We start from the raw sequence: 25596 nt of genomic DNA, 5'->3' as shown, positions 1-25596 counted from the left end.
CCTGTTCTGCCAGCACGCTCCATTCACCTGGGCGTTGCGGGCAGAACAGGAGAACAGTCAGCGGGTGAGCGGGCTTGCTTGCCAATCAGCGGGCGGGGGAGCAGAGAGATGACATCATCTGCATCATTGTAGTTCTGTCCCCACTGTGCGGGCAGCAGAGAGATTACATTATGTCTCTGCTGCCTGCCTTTACTCTGGGACACAGCAAGTGGCAATCCGCAATGCGTGGCAGGTGATGTGGCAAGTGACAATCTGCTACATGTGGCAGGTGGCGTCGTGGCAAGTGACAATCTGCATTGTGTGGCAAGTGACAATCCTCAATGTGTGACATCGTGGCAAGTAACAATCTGCAATGTGTGGCAGGTGACACCCCGCATCTGGTGACGCGGCAAGTGACAATCAGCATCTGAAGGCAGGTGACGTTGGCAAGTGACACGCTCGGGGCTCCTACTGATATGCAATATGGTGAGTTGAACTATTTTATATAACAATGTAATAATAGAAATTATGCACTTCAAGCATTTTTATTATTATTATTTTTTTTTACTAGTAATGGCAGTGATCTTTTTTTTTTTTTTGTGAGACTGCGACATTGCGGTGGACAGGTCAGAAACTTTTGACACATTTTTGGGACCATTCACATTTATACAGCGATCTGTGATTAAAATGCACTGATTAATGTGTAAATGTCACTGTCAGGGAAGGGATTACATGTGTTCCCTGGGAGGTGTTTCTAACTGGGGGGGTGGGACTGACTGGAGGAGGAGAGAGATCTCTGTTCCTAATCACTAGGATAGAGCCATGACAGGTCCTCTTTATACTCCTACATACATGTATAGAGCCATGACAGGTCCTCTTTAGTTATAATGATATCAAATAAAGGATGTGGGGCATTTTGGTGGGCGTGATTTTTTTTTTTCTGGGGGGGGGGGGGCCCCATACAACATTTTGCTATGGGGCCCTGTGATTTCTAGTTACGCCCCTGACTGTAGGCCTGTAATTCTTAGGAATAACTCACTTAAATCTGTCCAAACAAGAGTCTAGTAGACATCTCGGGTATGATAAAGTTTGAAAAACAAAATCATAAATTATAATATAATAAATAACTATAAATAATTATAACAAATAATATAATAATAATAAAAATGATTCAATAATGTAATCAAATCAAAAACACTGAAATTTGCTCAGTTGCAGAATTGTCGCTGTCATTACTTTTATTTTTTGATGACGAATTTCCCCACAAATCGCTATCGCTCAATTCTGCAAGTGATTATAATTTATTATCGCTGTTTTCTAGCTGCTCTAAAACCACTTTTGACATAAAGGGACAGTTTTTGGTTGCTATGGACAATCTCCAGTTTGCAGGCAGAAAGAACAGTAGGGCACTGGGCAGACCACTAGGGACAAGGGGGGTGTGTGTTTTTTACATACAGTACTGTAATCTGTAAGATTACAGTATACTGTATGCAATGTGTTTATTTACTTTTTTTAATTTGGCACCGTTCTCCGCCTCCGTGCGTCATAACGGCGCGGGGAACAGAGATCGGTGGCACACAGGCACTGTGTAAATCGAGCGAGGGTGCCACTCGCTCACACAGCGGGGAGGCATCACAGGATCCAGGGACAAGGTAAGTAAACCATGCCTGTGGATGCAGCGAGGCGATCCCGAGTCTGGCTCGGGGTTACCGCTTTTGGTACTGAAATCTTACCCCGAGCCAGACTCTGGAATACCGCCAGGGGGGTTAAAGTGAAAGAATAAAAGTGAAATATTCCTTTACATTTCGTACCTGGGGGGTGTCTATAGTATGCCTGTAAAGTAGCGCATGTTTCCCGTGTTTAGAACAGTCCCTGCACAAAATGACACTTCTAAAGGAAAAAAAGTAATTTAAAACTACTCGTGGCTATAATGAATTGTCGGGTCCCGGCAATACAGATAAAAGTCATTGAAAAAAACGACATGAAAGGGGGTTTATAGGGAGAATATGTTTTAACCTTTTTTTTTGTTTCTCTATATGACCGAGTCTTTGGAAAAGGAGGATAGAAAAAAATAATTCTGGCATATAAAGCACTATAGCCTTAAACAACGTATTTGGCCACATGGCCATTCTTTTCTATGCTTTATATAACTATGTGTATTGGCAACACTTCTGACCTTGTAGACTATAAGAGGCACAGAATGTGTATATGCTACAGCAGGGATTTATTACCTTATTAAAACAGATCTGAAGTCACATCAGTCCTCAAGTACCCTTAAACACCCTTTCTAGCAAATGTCAGGGTTGGGTTTCAGACTTTGCCTTAATGCTCGCCTTGTACTTATGCCGGATACAGTAACCAACACTTGTTCATTTTTGCATACATTGACAGCTGCGGTACAATATCATTTCTCCTGTTCTTTATGCTGCTTAGATGTGAGGGTGCGTTCACATGCGTGCATCTGGAAATATGTGCATCTTAAAGCAAAACAGCTAAATACTGATTGAAATAATCACATGGGAGCTGGTTTGTCTAGGCATTTCTGTCCATTCAGTCACAGGATTTTTCCAGCTTCAACAGACAGCATAGTGACCTGACCTTTCTCTGCAGAAATTTAGCAATACACCTTGGTCACCCGGGCACACTTAACCCTTACAGCGCCCCCTCTTGGTTAACCCCATTCACTGCCAGTGTAATTTTCACAGTAACCAGTGCATTTTTATAGCACTGATCGCTGTAAAAATGACAATGGTCCCAAAATAGTGTCAAAAGTGTCCGATGTGTCCACCATAATGTCGCAGTCATGCTAAAAATCACTGATCGCCGCCATTACTAGAAAAAATAAATTATTGAAAAAAAATGCAATAATACTATCTCCTATTTGGTAGACGCTATACATTTTGCGCAAACCAATCAATAAACGCTTATTGCGATTTTTTTTTTATTTTTTTTTACCAAAAATATGTAGAAGAATTCGTATCGGCCTAAACTGAGGAAAACATTTTTTTTTATATCTTGTTTGGGGATATTTATTATAGTAAAAAATAAAAAAATGTCTTCAAAATTGTCGCTTATTTTTGTTTATAGCGCAAAAAATAAAAACCGCAGAGGTGATCAAATTAGGGCCGAAACAACTAATCGATTAATCGGCCAGTAACATAATGGGGTTAAAAAAACTAAAATTAGCCTTTTATAATACAAAAAAGCAAATCTCTACTGTAAATATTACTTTCACTGTCCCACACTGTCCCTTAGAGCCGGTTCACACTGCGGCGGCACGACTTCGGGGGCGACTCGGCAAGGCGTCCTGAAGACGACTTCAGAGTTGACTTGCAAAATGACTTCTGTATCAATGCAAGTCGCCCCCAAAGTCGTACAAGAACCTTTTTCTAAGTCGGAGTGACTTGCGTTCTATTGAATAGAATGGGACGCGACTTGTCAGGCGGCTGAGTCGCCTGACGAGTCGCCCCAGTGTGAACCGGCTCTAACAGTAGCGATTATTTGCTATTTTTTGTACTTATTTTAGTTTTTTTACCCCCCATTATGTTACTAAACATCTCAGGCCGGGGTCACACCTCTGTTTTTTGGTGCTTTTTGCAGAAACACACTTCAGTTGATTTCCATGTTTTCCTATGGGACACGTTCACATCCATGATTTTTTTTTCAGCTGCTGCGTATTTGGAAAGGGGCGGGGACTTTTTAACGCAAAACAGTGCTATTTTTTTTTTTTTTTTTGGTTCAATATACTTCAATGGAGAAGCTGCAGAAAAGCATGTAATGTGTTTTTGCTGCGATTTGTGTTTTGTAATCTGCCCAACAGCAAATTGGCCCAAAAAAATGTAAAAATGCTAATTTCTATTTTTTTAAGGCTATTATCCGATTAATCGAAACAATAATCGGCCAACTAATCGATTATGAAAATAATCGTTAGTTGCAGCCCTAGATCAAATACCACCAAAAGAAATGTGTTATATAATAGGTACAGCACTGGAACTAATGATAAAGAAACCTCAATGAAAGGTTAATATTACCCCAATAATGAGGTTGGTGATTAATTGAGTGGAAATCAATTCAAACAATAAATGATAAAGTTGCAACTATAATATCTAAAAATATGTGCGAAAACATGTGTATCTATAGTACAATACAACTTAGTGAATAACAATGAAAAAACAAATAATGAAAGTGAAAAGAGTCCCAAAGTCGCACATGAATGTGTGCTGATAGATCCTAGAGGTTCATTCATATGGTGAATCAATCTTATTGGGAAATAGAAAATACTTTCTTCCACCAGTGGAGGCGCCCAGGTGCTGGTAATGTAGTCTCCTTACCCCAAAGAGTGACCACTATCACGGCGGTCAATTAAGGCGCAGGGATTTAAGGTCTCCCTATAGACCCACAGCTGGTACCGGTAGGGCAGATGGAAGGTAGTAACTGGTATCTCAAAAGAATGTAGATAAAAAAAGACTCCATAGTGTATTACTGTGACGTAAATTTATTCAGAAAGAGAAGTATTGCACTTACAAATACAGTATGTGGAAATGTTGGGCATTGTATAAGTACAAGAGCACGGTATCTGGTATCTCGCGGCGTCTCCTCCATGCTTCCTCCTCTTCCTCCTCCATGGCGGAGGAAGCCTGGAGGAGACGCCGCGAGATGGGAGTCACACCACTGGACCCTCCCCCCCAGCGCTGTCTTCTGGGAAACACTGTTCCTAGGAGAGAGCGGGGATCAGTTACGATGCACCATGCAAATCGCGCATGCGCAGTAGGGAACCGGGCAGTGAAGCCGCAACACACCACTTCCTGATTCCCTCACCGAGGATGATGGCCGCAGCATCCGAGGGACGAGCGATTGCTCGGCTTCAGCCGCCGACATTGCAGGCGCGCTGGACAGGTAAGTGTCTATTTTTTAAAAGTCAGTAGCTGCACTATTAGTAGCTGCTGGCTTTTAAAAAAAACATTTTGGGTGCACCTCCGCTTTAACTGCCTTTTGATTGGCCAGCCAGTCCTGGTATCACAGAAGTTGTGAAGGTACTCGCTCTGATCCAAGCATATCACACCTCTTATAAGAAAAAAATAAAATAATTACACATACGAATTATGCAGGTCAAAATACATTTACCGTCCAACAAAATATAAATTGCTTGTTAAAATTATAAAATCACAGCCAGCAGTAGCATATGGAAAATAACGCCACTTATCCCATCAGGGGCAGATTCACCCAGGAAATTTTATTTTTTCGTTTTGGATAGAGTGGAGGGGGATTAGAGCACTTGTCAGTTTTTATTGCTATCTCTGCCCCTATTACCACTTCAGCAAGATTAGGCTGCTCAATGACCAGACCATTTTTTGCGATATGGCACAGCGTTGCTTTAACTGACAATTGCGCGGTCTTGCGACGCTGTAACAAAACAAAATAGGGATGTCTTTTGGAGGCATTTGATCATCTCTGCGTTTTTTCTTTTTTGCGCTATAAACAAAAAAGATCGACAAATTTATTCACGTATACGTGCCTAACGTTAGGCAGGCGTAGCGTATCTCATATACGCTACGCCGCCGTAAGTTAGAGAGGCAAGTGCTGTATTCACAAAGCACTTGCGTCCTAAGTTACGGCGGCGTAGCGTAAATGTGCCGGCGTAAGCGCGCCTAATTCAAATTGGGAAGAGGTGGGCGTGTTTTATGTCAATAAGGCATGACCCCACGTAATTGACGTTTTGAACGTATGGCGCATGCGCCGTCCGTGGACATAACCCAGTGCGCATGCTCCAAATTACGCCACAAAGACTCATTGGTTTTGACGTGAACGTAAATTACGGCCAGCCCCATTCACGGACGACTTACGCAAATGACGAAAGAAATTTAAAATTCGACGCGGGTCCGACGTCCATACTTAACATTGGCTGTGCCATCTTTTTGGTGATTTATCTTTACGCCTGAAAACACCTTACGTAAACGGCGTATCTTTACTGCAACGGGCAAGCGTACGTTTGTGAATAGGTGTATCTCGCTGATTTACTCCCCTAGCAGCCAGCGTAAATAGTCAGCTAAGATACGACGGCGCAGGCGGTCGTATCTTAGCAACATTTAAGCGTATCTCAATTTGAAAATACGCTTAAATATACGACGGCGCAGATGCGGAGTTACGACGGCGTACCTACTGATACGCCGGCGTAACTCTACCTGAATCTGGCTAAATATTTTGTACTTTTTTCTATAATAAATATCACCATTTTTTTTTTAAAAAGCAAATTTTTTCCTCAGGCCAGTATGTACTCTTCTACATATTTTTGGTAATAAAAATCGCAATAAGCATATATTGATTGGTTTTCGCAAAAGTTATTGCGTCTACAAAATAGGGGAAAGATTTATGGCATTTTTATTATTGTTATTTTATACTAGTAATGGCGGTGATTAGCGATTTTTTTTTTCAGGACTGCGACATTATTTCGGACAGATCGGACACTTTTGACACATTTTTAGCACCACTGACAATTATACAGCGATAAGTGCTATAAAAATGCACTGATTACTGTGTAAATGTCACTGGCAGGAAAGGGGTTAACACTAGGGGGCGATCAAGGGGTTAACTGTGTTCCCTTGTGTGTGTTCTAACTATAGGGGGATGGGAGTGACTAGAGGAGATGACAGATCATTGTTCCTAGCTAGTAGGAACACACAATCTCTCTCTCTCTCCTCTCCTCTCCTCACAGAACTGGGATATGTGTGTTTGTTTACACACACACACACGTCCCTGTTCTGGCTCTTGTGCCCGCGATCGCACGTGGCTGGCGGTCATCGCGATCGCCGGCCACGTGCATTGGCACCCCTGCAGTGCAGCACACCTGCTATCCAGCTTAAAGGAGCCGACGTACAGCTACGCTGGTTTGCAGGAACGTGCCTACCTGCCGCGGTATAATGATGGCACCTGGTCGGCAAGTGATTAAGGAGATCCATCCTCTCTATTTGTCCTGTTTACCATTATCATTGAAAGTGAAAGTAAAAGAAAAATCACACATTTCAACATTTTCCCCAGAAAAGCAATAGATGAGAAATCTTCCAATGGGGACACTATTTCTGGTGACCTGGATGTCCCCAAGGAATTCCCTTAATTTTCAGGGATTGCCTCTCACTTCCTGTTTGGCTATGGGACAGGAAGTGAGGAAAAATCTCCACAATTGGACACAGATGGTGAAACATTTTTTTTTTTTTGGTAGGGACAATAACTCTTCCTTTTTCTTTTTAAAATGGAAAAAAATGGGGGTGTGGCTTACACTTACCAGCGCTGTTTGTGTAAATGGCCCAGCTCAGGAGCATGCACATACGAGTGCCTTCTTGGCACCTAGCTTGGTGAGGAGGCACATGGAGGAGGGAGAAGAGGACAGCACCGGTAATGACTGCCAAAGAGAAGGGATGGGACTGCCTTGTGCATTATTGTTGAGAAGAGAAGTATAGCATCTTTTTTATTTCATAAAAAAAAACAGCCTTTATTATCACTTTAATTTTGAATGCTGGCTCTTTGGGCAATAAACCCACTTGCTACTTTTTTGTGTTATTGAGTGCTTTTGTCTTTCATTTTATTTTGTGGTTAGTCTAAGGTCAGGGGTCACTTCTGTCCTGTACACGGCAAACCTGGCGTAAGGCTTCCTGTTTTTTTGGTGGGGGGGGGGGGGTTCATATATTTTGAAGAATATTGTTTTTTTATTTTATGTTGGTAGGGTCTTTATTTTAGGTAAATTTCTTTTGGTCTTGCTTCTGGTCAATTGTACACTGCTGTGTCACCTGATTCTTTCTTAAAGTGGTTGTACCCTTACATATACCCAGTGAAGTGACTGGCCTCAGGTGAAACACAGAGATTAAACAAATCTTCCTACATAAGTTGTACCTGTTTATCTTCAGTGACCTCTTCTCTTTAGCCATTCAAAGTCCAGAATTGATACAGCTTGTCTGAGCTTTCAGAAAGCATTGGACAGGGAGCCTAATCTACACTTTGCAGAGCTGAGTGAGAGCTGATAGGAGGGAAGGGACACCCTCCTCCCCCCTTTAACACAGTACACAGGAACAGAGCTGAGACTGTCAATCACAGGCGGTGTGCTGAAGCTCCCTCCCCTGTCACCTTTTTTTATCCTGGTGCTAGGAAAAGTTGTCAGAAGTGACTCATGCTGAATATGAATAGCAGAGGAACGGGGCAGCAGAGAGAAATGACACTTAGCTGTAGATTTACTAAAGACAAATAGCCTGTGCGCTTTGCAGAGTAGTTGCTCCCGAGCTTAGTAAATGAGCAGAAGCTCTGCTGACTTCCATCATCCAATCATGCGCAAGCAAAAATGCTGTTTTTTTTTTTCTGAATGTGATTGGGTTTTCTTTGCAAAGTAAAGCCTTACCTCATGTACTAAGCTCTGGAGCAAGTGCACTTGCAGAGGGCAACTGCAATTTGCAAAGTGCACTGTCTATTTGACTTTGGTAAATCAACCCCTTAGTGCTCTGGATTGAGACACGTACACACTAGTTGAGATATGTTTTGTACATAATTCATGTCTGAGGTTTACAACCACTTTAAGCATTCCAGCTTCCACAGGGTAAATATATAATATATAAAATAAGATGCCCAATTTCCAAGGCAAACCTCTAGGCCATGCACAGCTTTTCCCTAGACTGTCTGCAAAACTACTAGAGTGGGCAACCCACCAGTGGCCATTGGATGTGCATTCTCTAGTCTAGTCCATTCAAAGGATGTGCATGTGAGTTAAGCCTCGTACACACGACCGAGGAACTCGACGGGCGAAACACATCGTTTTCCTCGTCAAGTTCCTTGTTAGGCTGTCGAGGAACTCGACAAGCCAATTTTCTCCATTCCTGTTGAGGAAAAAGAAAACATGCTCTCTTTTTGGCTCGACGGGATCCTTGACAGTTCCCTCGTCGAAAAATGTACACACGACCGGTTTCCTCTGCAAAAAAAAAAAAAAAACCCAGAGAGGCCTTACCCTCTCTTTACTCTTTTGCACAACTCTGAGCTCAGCCACTACTATGACAGAGAACAAGGAAGTATATGCACAGGTTTTGAATGAGCTAGAACACTCATTCCTGCACTGAATGGGCCATGCATCCAACAACTGGCCCATTCTGGCATCTAGGGGTTTCCCATTCTAGAAATGTTGAGGACAGGCTTAATGAGCCTACGGGTATGCCTGGAAAATGGGCATCTTTTTTAAAACCTAAGGACTGTTTTTTAATATACTAGAGCAGCTGGAATGCATAGGCCATTTATTTTTATTTTTTTGGATGGTGATGTAAAGGGCAACTAACACTTTCAGGTCTTAGGCTCCATTCGCACCTAGGCGTTTTTACGCCTGTAGTGCTACCCCGCTGCCGCCAGAGGGATGAAAACACATGTCCCTCTATGGAGATGGTTCACATCTCCACTCTGAACGCTGGACGCCGGACGCCTGCCGCCTGAAAAAAGGTCCCGGACCTTTTTTTCAGGCAGCTTTCGGCGTTCGGCTAGGAGATGGGAACCATCTCCATAGAGGGGGTCAATCTGGGGCACATCTAGGGGGACAATACCGGCGTTTTGTCGCCGCAAATAGCGGTACAAAACGCCGCTATTTGTACCGCGATTTGTCGCCGCGAATTTGTCTGTCTTGGAGCCTTAGAGCCCATTCACACCTAGGCGTTTTGTCGCCTGTAGCGCGACGCTCACAAACGCCAGAGGGACCAATATACATGAAAGTCTATGGGGATGGTTCACATCTGAACGCTGATGCGCCTGACGCCCATCGCCTGTAGCTCAAAAAAGTTCCGGACCCTTTTTTGTCGCGCGTATTGGGCGGTTTGGGCGTATTTGAGCGTTTCCATTTCCCATAGAAAGTAATGGAAACGCTTGATTCAAGCGACTTGCGCGACAACGGGCGTTTGCTACGGGCGTTTCGTCGCTTTAATCAATAGAACTTGTCGCCCATGCAGAAGATTAAAAAAATCTACCAACATAGCAACAAGTGATGAAAAGATGATAGTTTTTCCTATTGGCTAAAATAAAAAACGTCAAAGTACAAAAACATCGGACAACGCTGTATGCAAACGCGCAAATAAGCATGAATACGCGCGACAAAACGCAGGAAAAAAACGCCGAAAAAAACGCCGAACGACCGACGCTCAGGTGTGAATGCAGCCTTAGGCTTCATTTCCACTGGCGTTTTTACAGCCACTGTTGTTAGACTTTTTTACAGCTTAAAAACGCCTGTCCATGTTTATTTTGTGAGCTGCAGCTTTAAAAATGCAGCGGTAGCGTTTTTGAGTGTTTTTTAACGTCTGGCGTTTTTACAGCTCTACTCTGGAGCTTCAGAACGCCCTGGTCCTGCGTTTTTTTTACAGCTCAAAAACGCTTATGCCATTTGCAGCTCAAAAACGCCTATGTGGGCATGATGCCATAGAATAACATGGACAGGCGTTTTTAAGCTGTAAAAAAACGCTCAGAAAAGTGGCTGTAAAAACGTCAGTGGAAATGAAGCCTTATAGTAGAACGCCTGGCTGTAGTCTTTGCCTCTAGTACATTTTGCCAATTCTGCCTTACCGCTTGCTTATTTTACACTGCTGGATCATCTTCAGTCTAATGCCGCGTACACACAGTCGTTTTTTGTGATGAAAAAAAAACTTAATTTTTAAAAACGTCATTTAAAATGACCATGTGTGGGGAAAACGTCGTTTTATGTCTTCTGAAAAATGACAATAAAAAATGATCGTGTGTGGGCTAAAACGACGTTTAAAACAACGTTTTTAAACCCACGCATGCTCAGAAGCAAGTTATGACGCAAGCTTGAATGGAACAGAGTGCTGCCGTACGTGCTGAACGTAACCGCGCTTTGCTAGAGCATTTTGAAAAAACGATGGTGTGTAGGCAACGTCGTTTTTTAAAATGAAGTTTGAAAAACGTTGTTTTTTTTCATGAGAAAAAACAACGTTTTTTTTACAAAACAAAAAACGACCGTGTGTACGCGGCATAATAATTTGTAATGGGAGTTTGATAGAATATGACCAGCTACAGGACAATTTTGCATCAGTGAAAACAAGGATAGCCACAGAGAGCTACTGGCCTATTTCTATCTGCCATAAAGCGTGCATAATAAGTGTGTTTGATTAAATGGCACATCTTGCCCTTCCTATTTAGGGCCATTCAGAAAAAAAGATGCTAGCAACCAAAAAGAGATCAGTCAAACAGCCAGTGGCAAGATGAAAATTAAAACATATATAGACCAAAGCTTTTTTTTTAAATTTTGATATATCAGGGAATAGTTAAAACAGACACATACATACAGACTATACTGTGTATATATATATATATATATATATATATATATATATATATATATATATATATATATATATATTTTTTTTTTTATCCATGTCGTATTGGGGGGTTATAATAAAATTTTCTGTCTTGTGAGAACAACAGAAAGTAAATATTAATCTAAGTGAGGGAAAATACAATTTTACACAGTTGGTAGCACAGCAAGTATTTCCTTGTACAAAGGGTTTTATTAAAAATGCACATCAACAGGATAGTAGAAAAACAGTGGTGGACACATCATGGACTAACAGGCATAAAACTGCAGGCATCGCAAAGATTAGTCTGTAATCCTGAGAGTTGAACCTGCCCTTAGAAGCCCGAGGGCAGGTACAGGCGATCAGCAAAAGAAGTATGTAGCCCGTGAGATCTGGTGAAGTGACGATATGCTGATCTAGGTTACATATCGGCTGTCTCACCGGGACAGATGTGAAACGTATGGCGAGGCGACGATATAACATGTAACATTACAAAAGGAGAACAAACTAGAAAAGTTATGTAAAGGAGGGTAACATTCACAAATATGCAGAACAAACAGCGTTACATCATGTGTCCGATCCCAGCAGGACAAAGCCTGAGGACAAGAGAGACAAAGAGAAGAAAAAGGGAAACGGTGAGAAGGAGAACCAGAAAGAAGAATAGGGTTTGCATATCATGTTAAAAAGAAGGAAGAGAAAGAAAAGAGGGGGAGAAGTAGGGAAAAGGATAGGAGAGGGAAACTAAAAAAAAGGGGGGGGGGGGGTTCCACGGGGTGGGAGGAACAGAGGTTCATTAAAGTGAAAGGAGTGCTGGGTCAAATCGTGAAGGGTGGTTGTGAGCCACCCAGGGTTGCCATACCCAGAGGAACTTGTCATGAGTGTCCGATAATATAGCAGTAAGTTTCTCATTTACTATGATGTCATTCACACAGTTTTTGACTGCTACAAAACTGAGGGCCGTGGTCTTCCAGGCCCTCGCTATGGTCAACTTAGTTGCAAGTAAAGATATGTGCTACCAATTGACGTTCAGGGCGAAACACAGCAAGTATTTTCATTGGAAGAGTCAATGCTGTATCCTGGCCTAGGCCAACAAGGCCCAGGCCTAGGGCAGCACTTTGCAGGGAAAAGAGACCCCGCCAGCTTGCATTACATTGTTAGTGTAACGCAAGCTGCTTCTAATTTTGACTGTCCTATTGACCTGGACCACAACCCTTCCTCACTGTGCTATATGTTTTCTGCTGTACCATTGGCATGGTTATATCTTCTTAGTCCTCTCCATAAAATTATCAGAAATTTGTGCTTAAAGTAGACCTATAGGCAACACTTTTTTTGACACAGACTCCTCACCGGTCGGCTTCCTCCAATTGGACGGACAGCTTGAGACCCCTCCAGATTGGGGACCCAGTCGACTACTGGGCCCACACAGTGGATCGATCGCTCTGAGTCCCTGTGGTGCCGGAACCAGGAACACTGTTGCCCACGCACACCCCGGCCAGGAGGGCCATATGCGGGGGGTGTCGTGAAATGGCTACCCCTATGGTGGGCGCCATACGAGGAAGAACCTTGAGGTAATGGCGTCTGCTCCCTTTATACCCCTCCCCAGCATGCACAGCGGGACAGCCAACCCCCGACTGGCCGCTAACGAGTGGCACTCAGAGCATTTGACCACACTGCTGCCACCTGCTGTCCGGGGGTGACGGGAATCCCCGGCCAGAAGGTCAGCCCACAGCACAGCCAAGCTAGAGCAGAGACCCAAATTTAAAGATCAGATGAACTGAGAGCTAACTATTTCTCTGAATCCTTCCCCTAAATTTAACAGAGCTCTGAAAATAGCCAGGCACTACAAATGCGAATTTGGAGAGAGGGAGGAACAGCCCTAGGAGCCAATCAGGCACTGTTCCTATGCACTTTTGTTGACAGGAATAATGCTGACAGGAGGAGACAGCAGATGGGTGAGCTGGCTGGACAGATAGACAAATCATTTGACAGACAAAACAGAATTTGTATTATATTTTTTATACAATATACAATGCTGTATCCTGGCCTAGGCCAACAAGGCCCAGGCCTAGGGTAGCACTTTGCAGGGGGGCAGCACGGACAGTGTCCCCACTGCCTTGTGCTACACTGTTGGTGTACACAAGCTGTTTCTAATTTTGACTGTCCTATCATCCTGGACCACAAAGCTTCCTCACTGTGCTATATGTTTTCTGCTGCAAATTATCAGAAATTTGTGCTTAAAATAGAACTATAGGCAACACTTTTTTTTTTTCATTTTGGACAGAGTAAGGGAGGGTTATAGCCCCTGTAAGTTTATTTTTTGCCATCCCTGTCCCATTGCAGAGATTTCCCTTCACTTCCTGCCCCATAGCCAAACAGGAAGTGGTAGGAAATCTATGCAAATTAAGGGAATCCATTCCCCCCACCCAGGCATTGAGAACTATTGTCCCCATTCGAAAATGTCAGGGTGGGTCTTAAACAGAAAGGGGTGTGGCCTTGACAGGAAGGGGGTGGGTCATATTTCAATTAGGGGATGCACGAGTTTAGTCAGGCCTAGAGCAGCACAAAACCTCAATACACCACTGGGAAGAGTCCCCCTTTTTTGGATTACCCCTCACTTTTAGTTTCATTGACAGTGATCACCAGGACAGATAGGTGAATCTGCCTTTTGGGGCATCAGACCTGGAAGTGTTTCTAACCCCTCACCACTCTATTTAAAGATAAATGCAAAGTTTGACCTTAGATACGTAAAGGGCCGATTTACATCCATGCATTGCAGCAACACGTGTTACCACAACACACATTATATACATAGATGTATTGCAGGGCCATTAATTTTTTCAGCACTCTGCAATGCTACGTCATACAATGGTGTGGCGAAAGTATTGTGACATGTCTGATAACTAGGACATTTTTGTGCATCAAAAAATCAATGATTTGGTGTGCCTTATCCGAAGGTACGTTATTGCCTGTAAAGTCGTCACCAAGAAAACTACTGTCCCATTAGGGTTTAATTGAGTTGTTGGCATATGAGACTATAAAAGCAACAAGAAGCAGACCAAAATTGATTTGTTTTTTTTTCGTTTTTAGAGATTGGATACCATTTTTACGTTTCTTAAGAAATCATCTGGTAAATGCAGAGATATTAAATATTTCACTGTATTTGATAGAGCTGCATGTGCTCCCTCAAGGCCCCATTCAAACCTTTGAGATTTGCTGAGGTGCATTAACATGTGCTGCACTAAGGGAGGACCAGTCATTCGGAATGAGCCACAACCGCACCTCAATCACCTCAATGGACATTACTTTTTTGCAGACCTTTTTTTCCTCAGAAAATAGGTACAGGAACCCCCCCCTCTCCAAGTCACCCCTTGTCTTTGCCCCTACCCACCTTTGCGCACGGTCCCTTGGTTCCACCACCTACCCACTTCCCAGTACTACCCTTTTTAGCGGAATACAGAACCAAATATCATTTGTGGTGCTAAGCAATTTGTATGGAATTTGGAAGGTATGGAATATGGAAGTTAGCAGTAAAATAGATCCCCTGCAGCCAACAACAATAGACCCCCCCCCCCCCAGCAAAAATAGAGCTCCCCCAGCAATAATGGACCCCCAGCAACATAAGACCCACCTCAAGCAACAACAGATTCCCCACCAGCAACAACAGACTTTCCCAGCAACAATAAACCCACCTGCAAAAAATTGATCATCTTCAGCAGTAGGTGTACCTCCGACAATAGATCCCCCAACAGCTAGCGTCAACAGACCCTGCAACACTCCCAAGTTGCCGGAACTGCGTTCCCCCGCGTTCCCGCTGAAAAAAAGCCCTGCTTTTTTGTAATGCAGAGGAGGACAATGTACGGCATGTGAGTTATAGGATCTTTAGCACGTGGGCATGGCTCACTATTGTGGTTGTGCATTGAGTGGCCATTGTAAATGAACTGAGCTGTACAAACTGTCGGTGGTTACTGAAAACACACCGTTCTGAAGGGTGACGAAAGCTATACTCCAGGCACATAAAAAAAACCTGTCTTAACAAGCTTCAATCTGTTATATAACAGCACTCAGACTTGGAGAGTGGGGGGGGGGGGGGGTCGCGCAGCACTGGGGGTCAGTCAGGGGTGCTGCTTGTACATCATAATATGAATCAGCTGACAGGGGGAGAGAGCAGAGAGATGACATCATCACTCTGCTGCTCCTCTTTCGCTGTAAAATCTCAGGGTGTGGGAAAAGGGGTGACCAGGCTGTATTGCATAACAGAAGTAAAGAAAATTCAGGTCACCAACCTGCCACTGCTGTCTGGCTGGGTTGTGTATATTCCATGACTGGATGGACAGAAATACACACACATACCGTAATATATATATATATATATATATATATATATATATATATATATATATATATATATATATATATATATATACTGTGTGTGTGTATGTATGTGTATATATGTGTGTGTGTGTGTGTGTGTGTGTGTGTGTGTGTGTGTGTGTGTGTGTGTATATATATATATATATATATATATATATATATATATATATATACAATTATTTATTATTATTATTATTATTATTATTATTTTATTTATTTATTTTACTCTATTTAGTTGTTTCCCTTGAGTTCAGCCTTAAAGAAAACCTGAACTTACAAAAAATATGTAGACTTCCATTGCCATTGTAATTTGGCTTCAATACTTTCTGAGTCACTGACAGCATGCTGATCAGTGAAACCCAGGTCAGCACTCAGTGTATGTGTGTGTATATATATATATAATTTATAATTTTTTTTTTTTTTTTACTCTATTTAGTTGTTTCCCTTGAGTTCAGCCTTAAAGATGCATGATCAGCATGCTGATCAGTGAAAATCCAGGTCAGCTCTCCTGATTTGCTCACCTATTCCAGGTCAGTCACTTAGAAAGTACTGATGCCACTGGATCACCATGACAGTCAGGAAAATAGCAGGTTAGGTGAGCCAAGGTGGCCTCCATGCTTTTTCAGTACATGTTTCTTGATATTCACGTTGAAGTTCACAGACTGTAGCAGCTAAGACTTGGATTAACTAGCATAAATCTGGGAGGTTCTTTATATTTAAATTAGGTTTAAAGTTATATACCATTTCTATTTAAATCATTTACATTCTCAAAGAAAAGCCAGGCTTAAATGATGCTTCTATAAAAGCAGTTATAAAATTGGTACCCGAACCCGAACATCCAGGTGTCCGCTCAACTCTAAGGGAGAGGTAAGAAAGAGAGAGGGGTAATAGAGAGATCCGATGATGCCGACATTAGTATTGATCACAGGCAAATTAGGCGGCCACGAGGCCCCTGTGAGTGCGAGGCCTTAGGTGACCGCCCAATTTGCCTAATTAGAGAGCTGCCTCTGAGGAACTGGACTAGAGTATAGAAAGAGTACAAGTATATAGTATAGATAATATAAACTAGAGAGCGTCAGAAACTCTCATTCAAAAATACAATGTAAAAGTAGTTTTAGTCTGCCCTATAGAGTCCACAGCTAATCCAGCCACTGACGCTGGGTTCACAACGTTGTGCTGCAGGAATGTGCGCATTAGCGTGTGTGTTACATATGAACACGTGCTTGTTGTGCAAAGGGCTGCTGTTGTACCATTTATTTTTTATAGTGCTCCAACACACCTTGCAAACACACATATGTGTTAGCATACGGTAATGTACTATCATGTGATGTGGTGTGCTGTGTTTAAAAAAAAGTCACCTTTTTTGGTGCATGTTAGTGTGTTAGGGAGCCCATTCAAATGAATGCTGCCCTAACACAACGCATGTTAATGTGCAAACAGCTCAAATCAATGCGCTCTGTGTCAAAGTAGTCTAAGTGGTAATAAAGCCTGGGCCTTTTTTTCTAAGCATGATGAGGATTTGACACACAACCCAACTAAAAAAAAAAAAAAAAAAAGACAGGGGTAGGGGGTGTTGTCAGGTCTTTTTAAAATGTATTAATATACGGTACTAGCTCTATTTTGAAAACCATAAAGTCTGATGTAAATTTTGTTTTGTTAAGCAGACAATTTCATTGATCTTATAGAAGAGTGCCGTTCAAACATTCCTTTCTTTGAATATAGAGGAGTCAGCAGTGTTTTCTATAAGTCATAACTGCAGATAGCCGCTGCAGTCAGGGATGATATGAAACTAAGACTATGAACAAACCAAGTTCCTACACCAGCCCTTCCCAACCTTTTTACCCAAGATGCACCCCAAAAGAAATGTTCATGTCTTGGGAAACCCTTAGGGCCCTTTCACATGGGGCGGATCTGCCTCCATGTGTCCGTAAGCTCAGCGGGGAACGCTCCGTATATCCCCGCTGAGCCGGCGGCTGACAGGGCGGTCCCTGCACACTGTGCAGGGGGGACCGCCCTGTCTTTTCTCTGCTCTCCCCTATAGGGGGGAGGGGGGTCGGATGAACACGGACCGTGTTCATCCGATCCGCAGACGGAAGAAAAAATAGGACATTCTTCCGTCTGCAAAATCGGATGTTTATCCGCTGACACCCGCAATCACATAGGGACCGATGTATGTCCTTTTTTCATCCGCAAACGGATGGATGAAAAAGCGCACGTCTGAAAGGCCCCTTACTTAAACAATTTTTTGGGGGGTCAGGGTGAAGAATGACCCTTATGCCCCATACACACGATCGGAATTTCCGATGGAAAAAGTCAGATGGATTTTTTCCATTGGAATTTCCGATCGTGTGTAGCCCCATCTGAGTTTTTTCATCGGAAATTCCGATGAATTCCATCGGACTTTAGATATAGAACATGTTCTATATTTTTCCAATGGAATTCCCTCGAAATTCCGATGTGATTTGGCCGGGCAAAAGCCCGATCGTGTGTACGCTGCATTACATTAGTGATCGGTGGGCAAAATGTCCCCCTTACAGTGACTGAACAGATGCCAAAAAAAGATCATTGGTGTCAGGCCACTGGCTCTGCCCAGAACCATGCTGGCACCATCAGATGGGAAATCAATCAGTCACAATCCCATCAACCTTTGGAGAAACCCTAAGGCCCCGTACACACGACCGAGTTTCTCGGCAGAATTCAGCCAGAAACTCGGTCTGAGCTGAATTCTGCCGAGAAACCCGGCGTGTGTACACTTTAGGCCGAGGAAGCCGACGAGTTCCTCGTCAAGCCAAATAGAGAACATGTTCTCTATTTCCTCGTTGTTCAATGAGGAAAGTTGGCTTGCCGAGATCCTCGGCGGCTTCACACAGAACTCGACGAGCAAAACAATGAGTTTTGCCCGTCGAGTTCCTCGGACGTGTGTACGGGGCCTAAGATTCCATGCAACCCTGGTTGAGAATAGCTGTCCTATGTTATCACATATAGCCATAGCACATCTAACACTGGGACATCCTCATTATAAACAGCAAAAGGCCAGATGGTTTGTTCATAAAGCAATGCATAGGGCAGTTAAACATAGTAGCCATTCAGAAACTATGATGGTTTATTGCTGTGGGTCACTTCACCATAAATTCCTTTACATGGCAAGGAGGAGCCTTCAAGATTAATCTTTTAAAACATTGATTTTCGGCCCTGGTAAGGCCAGCATCCTAACACTCCTACAAAACGTCCTTGATGGAAAGTAAACTGTTTTAGTACGAGCCTGAAAAGCAAAAAAAAACTCTTTCAGAAATGTAGTAATCCAGCCTATCTCAACCAGGGTTCCTTCCTTCAAAGATTCAAAGAGGGGTTCCTAGGGCAATGAGTCATTTTTGCTTCTCAGATAAGTAACTACTGACACCATATATCTTTTTAGCTATATGTAAGGGGAGAGTTCTCTTCACTGACCAAGACTGTAAGGCACAATCTTCCCACTGTCCGTCAATATTAGGAGCATTCTTCCAAATGACCACCAGTATAAAAAGGCACATCTCCCACTGACTACCAGTTTGAGGCAGCTCTATTCTCATGGACCACCAGTGTGATGGGGTCCTTCTCCCACTGGATACCAGATTAAGGAGGTCCTTGTCTCATTAACCACCAGAGTAATGTGGCCCTTCATCCACTAAATACCAGTTTAAGGGGGCCCTTTTTCATTGACCATCAGTGCAAGGGGGAACTTTACTGACCTCCAATGTAAGGGGGAACGTCACTGACCTCCAATGAAAGGGAGCACTTTACTGACCTCCAATGTAAGGGGGAACTTCACTGACCTCCAATGAAAGGGAGCACTTTACTGTCCTCCAATGTTAGGGGGAACTTCACTGACCTCCAATGTAAGGGGGCACTTCACTGACTTCCAATGTAAGGGAGCACTTTACTGACCTCCAATGTAAGGGAGCACTTTACTGACCTCCAATGTAAGGGGGAACTTCACTGACCTCCAATGTAAGGGAGCACTTTACTGACCTCCAATGTAAGGGGGAACTTTACTGACCTCCAATGTAGGGGAGCACTTTACTGACCTCCAATGTAAGGGGTAACTTCACTGACCTCCAATGTAAGGAATCACCTTACTGACCTCCAATGTAAGGGGGAACTTCACTGACCTCCAATGTAAGGGAGCACTTTACTGACCTCCAATGTAAGGGGGAACTTCATTGACCTCCAATGTAAAGGAGCACTTTACTGACCTCCAATTTAAGGGGGAACTTCACTGACCTCCAATGTAAGGGAGCACTTTACTGATCTCCAATGTAAGGGGGAACTTCACTGACCTCCAATGTAAGGGAGCACTTTACTGACCGCCAATGTAAGTGGGTCCAACACTGAGACCTCCAATGTAAGGGAGCACATTACTGACCGCCAATGTAAGGGGGAACTTCACTGACCTCCAATGTAAGGGAGCACTTTACTGACCGCCAATGTAAGGGGGAACTTCACTGACCTCAAATGTAAGGGAGCACCTTACTGACCTCCAATGTAAGGGGGAGCTTCACTGACCTCCAATGTAAGGGGAGCACTTTACTGACCTCCAATGTAAGGGGGAGCTTCACTGACCTCCAATGTAAGGGAGCACTTTACTGACCTCCAGTGTAAGGAGGAACTTCACTACTTCCAATGTAAGGGGGCATGTCACGACCACCAATGTAAGTGGGTCCAACACTGAGACCTCCAATGTAAGGGGGCACTTCATTGACAAAAAATGTTAGGGAGGCACTTTCCATTGACTAACAATATGAGGGAACACTAACACTTTAACTGTTTAGATGGTTGCCAATATTATAATAGTTTCATTTCTTTATTACTAAAAATAATTTTGGCATATAGAGCTGCCTTGTGTGCCAAAAACACAAATGCTTATTCTTTTATTTATATACAACTCATTTGTCACATCTGAAGTTTAGCTATAATAAACATTAGCAGGGGTTCCCTGAGACCTGAGAGTTATTTTAAGGGCTTCTCAATGTTAAGACTGTAGTAATAATATTTTACTAGTATGTAATCTACACTGCATTCCAAAACGGTAAAGGTTAAATTAGGTAAGTAAGTGAGAGTAGTTACTTTAACCAGTGCATGATCCAAGGGCTACATACAATAGGGGTTCATTTACAAAAACTGGAGCAAAAGTGGAGCTGTTGCCCTTAAGAAGCCATTTGTTCATAGAAACAAGAAACTTAGTTTGTTGTTATAGGTTCCAGTTTTGCTGATCTTTTAGTTTTCTTTGCATGAGTTTTCCAAGATCAGCTCTGGGTGACAAGCTACTGTACATATGGTTATGGCTTTGCTATCCGCATTCCATTTGCTGCAGTACTTCCTTATGCAACATCAATCCAGGACTACATGGGGAGCTGAGCTGAGCTATCCCCTCTCCAACTACAGGACTTCTCCCAAACAAATCTGCTCCTGCAGCTGTTACACCTTGCAGAGGTCACTGCAGATTTTTGTAGAAATGACATGAGCGATTCATTAGTAGAAATGGCCTTAAGTGATCAAGCCAGGTGCTTAGTCAATGGCAAACAGAAGGAGCACATGGCTGGAAATTAGCAGCATTAGACCTACTTGTCTGCAGCAATTATTTAATGCTCAGACAGCTGCTGGAGCGATACATACCGTCCAATCAAGGCTGGTTAAGTCATCACTTTTTATTTGTGGGTGCAGCAGGACTAAAGATTGCTATAAACTTGTGCATGGTACTTATGGGGTTTAGTACCTGTCACTGTGCACTACCTGCTGCCATCATGGTACTTGTTGGGTTTAGTACCTGTCACTGTGCACTACCTGCTGCCATCATGGTACTTGTTTAGTACCTGTGCACTACCTGCTGCCTTCATGGTACTTGTTGGGGTTTAGTACCTGTCACTGTGCACTACCTGCTGCCATCATGGTACTTGTTGGGGTTTAGTACCTGTCACTGTGCACTACCTGCTGCCATCATGGTACTTGTTGGGTTTAGTACCTGTCACTACCTGCCATAGACTAGTATTAGGCCTGGAAGCTCTACATTGATCATTCTGAACCTTGATCATACAATGTCATTGCAATCAAATAAATACAAAGTACAAGGTGACAGTTGAGCAGGCAGCATAGTGCAGCTGAGATCTAATAAGGCATATAGATCACTCACTCATAAAAGGAGAATGTCACTTACCTGTCTGTGAAGCAGAGGCTCCCCAAGGCTGTGGACAGGAGAGCAGCAGAAGACAGAAGAGGTGCAGCAGTGCAGGACAGGAGAGGTGGGCTGTCAGATGGGACATGGGAGAAGATGAGCGGGGATGCCGCAGGGAGCTGCCTGCTTCCTCCATATCTCATAGCTCTGCAGACCTGGGATACAGCACTACTCAGTCTACCAAGAGGATCTTCATTGGCATGCTCCTGTCTCTCTCAGCAGGGGGGCTCACCAACCCCACCAGGGGTTATCTGGCTCCCATTTGGATTTTTCCCTACAGCTGCTATTGCAGCACTTATATCCTTCTCCAGCAGTATCCACCCGTCTGGCTCTCTCTCTCTCTCTCCTATTTTTTCTGCACCTTGCACCTCCCTCCCACCCCCCTTGACGCATGACAGAGGATCAGACAGCCTCCTCCTCCACTTACTACTCTATGCAACACAAACTGCTGCTCCCCCTCCTTCCCTCCCCAGGGCTGGTGCTGATGCTTCTGTTGCTAGGAGAGGAGGTTGCTAGAGCACATGCGTGCTGCAGTCCTAGAGGAGGGTCCCGAATGGATGCAGTGGCACAACCTGGGGAGCCCAGGCATTGTCAGGACTTATTCATCAAAGCATAGCGCTGTATAGATGTGTCATCAAAATCCTACCACTGGACGAGAACACAGCTGATCCCCTAGCAGGGATGGAGATACAAGAATGCTACATTGTGTTCCTGGACTGCAGGATGTGCTCAGCTGTCCCTCCCTGTGTATTTCCCATTGTCAGTGTATACCTGATCATGTACTATCCAAGGTCTGTCTGCAGAATGTGCACTCCAGTGTGATGCTTCAATAAATGCTGCTTCAGCAGCACTAACATGCTTCCTATGGTAAGGGGACTACATATCCCATGATGCCTGAACCAGAGATTGATGTGAAATGAAGTGGGGGTGTCCCCATCATAGCTGCAATCTATAGCTGGGGTGCACACATGGTGAGCTTCTCTCTGCAGTGACCATTAAGAAGTACAGTGTAATCAGATTGCTACATACAGAGGATGTGCTGCATGTTATCACAGTCCAAATCTGATACATCTCTCACAATGTTTCTTGCAACTTTGTGAATTCTAAACAAACACTTTAACCACTTGCCTACTGTGCACCCCCTTCCTGCCCAGACGAGATTTTAGCTTCCGGCACTGCGTCGCTTTAACTGACAATTGCGCGGTCGTGCGACGTGGCTCCCAAACAAAATTGACGTCCTTTTTTCCCCCCACAAACAGAGCTTTCTTTTGGTGGTATTTGATCGCCTGTGCGGTTTTAATTTTTTGGGCTATAAACAAAAAAAGAGCGTAAATTTTGAAAAAAAAACACTGGCCCGGATTCAGGTAGATTTGCCCCTTAGTTACGGAGGCGCAGGGCAGCGTTTTTGCCCTGCGCCCCCGCAAATTTCCTGAGCTACCCGCGATTCACAGAGCAGTAGCTCCGTAAATTGCGTGTGCGCTGTGTAAACTTGCCCTGCGTAAGGGCGCCTAATGTAAATGATCCCGTAGGGGGCGGGAATCATTTAAATTAGGCGCGCTCCCGAGCCGAGCGTAGAGCGCATGCTCCGTCGGGAAACTTTCCCGACGTGCATTGCGGCAAATGACGTCGCAAGGACGTCATTTGCTTCAAAGTGAACGTGTGTCCAGCGCCATTCACGAATCACTTACGCAAATTACGTAAAATTCGAACGTCGCGACGCGGGAACGACGGGGAAAACTTTAGCATTGGCTGCCCCTGCTATTAGAAGGGGCAGCCTTACACTAAACACGCCGTACGGAAACAACGTAAATTGCGTACGCAGGGCTTGCGCAACATTGTGAATCGGTGTTAGTATGCAATTTGCATACTATACACTGAGCACAATGGGAGCGCCCCCTAGCGGTCATCGCAAGAATGCAGCCTAAGATATGTGTGGCATAAGAGCCTTATGCCACGCAGATTTTAGGCTGCAGTCGGCGTTACGATGTTCCTGAATCAGGAGCATTCGTAACGCCGGGGCAAGTAAGCAATTGCGCTGTGTAACCTATGGTTACACAGGCGCAATTGCTTCTTGAATCCGGGCCAATATTTTTTACTTTTTGCTATAATAAATATCCAATTTTTTAAAAAAATATATATATTTTTTCTCATTTTAGGCCGATACGTATTCTTCTACATATTTTTGGTAAAAAAAAAAAAAAACGCAATAACCTGGTTTGCGCAAAAGTTATATTGCCTACAAAATAGGGGACATAATGATTTTTAAAAAATTATTATTTTTTTTACTAGGAATGACGGCGATCTGCAATTTTTTTTCGGGACTGCGACATTATAGCGGACACTTTTGACACACTTTTGGGACCATTCACATTTATACAGTGAACAGTGCTATAAATATGCATTGATTACTGTATAAATGTGAAGGGGTTAAATGTGTATCCTGGGTGTGTTCTAACTGTAGGGGGGGGGGGGTGACTGGGGGAGGTGACCGATCTGTGTCCCTATGTACAAGGGACACAGATCGGTCTCCTCTCTCCCTGACAGGACGTGGAGCTCTGTGTTTACACACAGAGCTCCACGTCTCTGCTCAGTTACTGGGCAATCACGGGTGCCCGGTGGCCATCGAGGCCGCCGGGCAAGCGCACTGTGTTCATATGACGTCCTGTCGGAACAATAGAGCATTCCGTCCGCCGTCATTTGGTGTTAAGTGGTTAAAGAAGTACTTTATTAACCCCAAAAGCAAACATTTATTATATTGCAGCTTACCAGTTCTTAGATGTGGTGGCTGCATTGGTTTTCTTTTTTAGGTTTAGGTTTTCTTTCATTTACTTTCATCACTTGATCTAGCTAGTAAGTCTGTTGTTTTTCAACAGAACAAGCTGCCCTGCAAATGTACTTGCCAGGCCAGTAGGATGACCAGACATCCCTGGTTTTTGGGGACAGTCCCTGGATTGAGGACACTGTCCCCGGACCAAGTTTGTCCCCGGTTTTGTCCCTGGATTGGATTTGAACAGGGTCTGGGGCAATTTCAAAGACAGTCAGTGCAGAATAAAAAAATAAATAAATCTGAATTACACAGCCCCGCTCTGCCGCTCCAACTAGCTTAGAGGGGTGTGGTTTTTTTCCATTAACTGTGCCTCTTTCTGATGATCATGTGCTGGTCTGAGCAGAGGGAATATTTCTTCAGTTTCGGGTGCATGCCCATTCAGCTAGGCTCCCATGTTCTTCTGCCTTGGCTTAAAGCGGGAGTTCACCCGAAAAAAATTTTTTAACATTAGATTGGTGCTCATTTTGTCAAGGGGAATCGGGTGTTTTTTTAAAAACGAAGCAGTACTTACCGTTTTAGAGAGCGATCTTCTCCGCCGCTTTCGGGTATGGTCTTCGGGACTGGGCGTTCCTATTTGATTGACAGGCTTCCGACGGTCGCATACATCGCGTCACGAGTAGCCGAAAGAAGGCGAACGTCGGTGCGGCTCTATACGCGCACCTACGTTCGGCTACTTTCGGAAACTCGTGACGCGATGTATGGGACCGTCGGAAGCCTGTCAATCAAGTAGGAACGCCCAGTCCCGCAGCCCATACCCGGAAGTGGCGGAGAAGATGCATCTCGAAAACGGTAAGTACTGCTTCGATTGTAAAAAAAAAAAACACCCGATTCCCCTAGACAAAATGAGCATCAATCTAATGTTAAAAAAAAAGTTTTTTGGGTGAACCTCTACT

The 25596-nt window shown here is 43.7% G+C and overlaps 1 protein-coding gene across 6 annotated transcripts in view; it reads right to left on the bottom strand.

Moving 5' to 3' along the window:
* Positions 1-22252, bottom strand: part of ADAM23 (ADAM metallopeptidase domain 23) — a 293859-nt gene extending 271607 nt beyond the window's left edge. For 5 of the 6 annotated variants that reach the window (XM_040357304.1, XM_040357306.1, XM_040357305.1 and 2 more), the window contains exon 1: positions 21859-22251. In XM_040357304.1, the coding sequence (XP_040213238.1) occupies positions 21859-22012 (154 nt within the window). In that variant the 5' untranslated portion in view covers positions 22013-22251. Of the gene's footprint in view, positions 1-21858 lie in introns of all 6 variants that reach the window. The other variant, XM_040357303.1, reaches the window with a different exon arrangement.
* Positions 22253-25596: the final 3344 nt, after the last annotated feature.

The sequence above is a fragment of the Rana temporaria genome, chromosome 6 (assembly GCF_905171775.1).
Source record: "Rana temporaria chromosome 6, aRanTem1.1, whole genome shotgun sequence".
In the NCBI taxonomy this organism is placed as follows: Eukaryota; Metazoa; Chordata; class Amphibia; order Anura; family Ranidae; genus Rana; species Rana temporaria.
The sequence above is the reverse complement of the archived record's forward strand: the minus strand, read 5'-3'. Positions and strand labels throughout refer to the sequence as shown.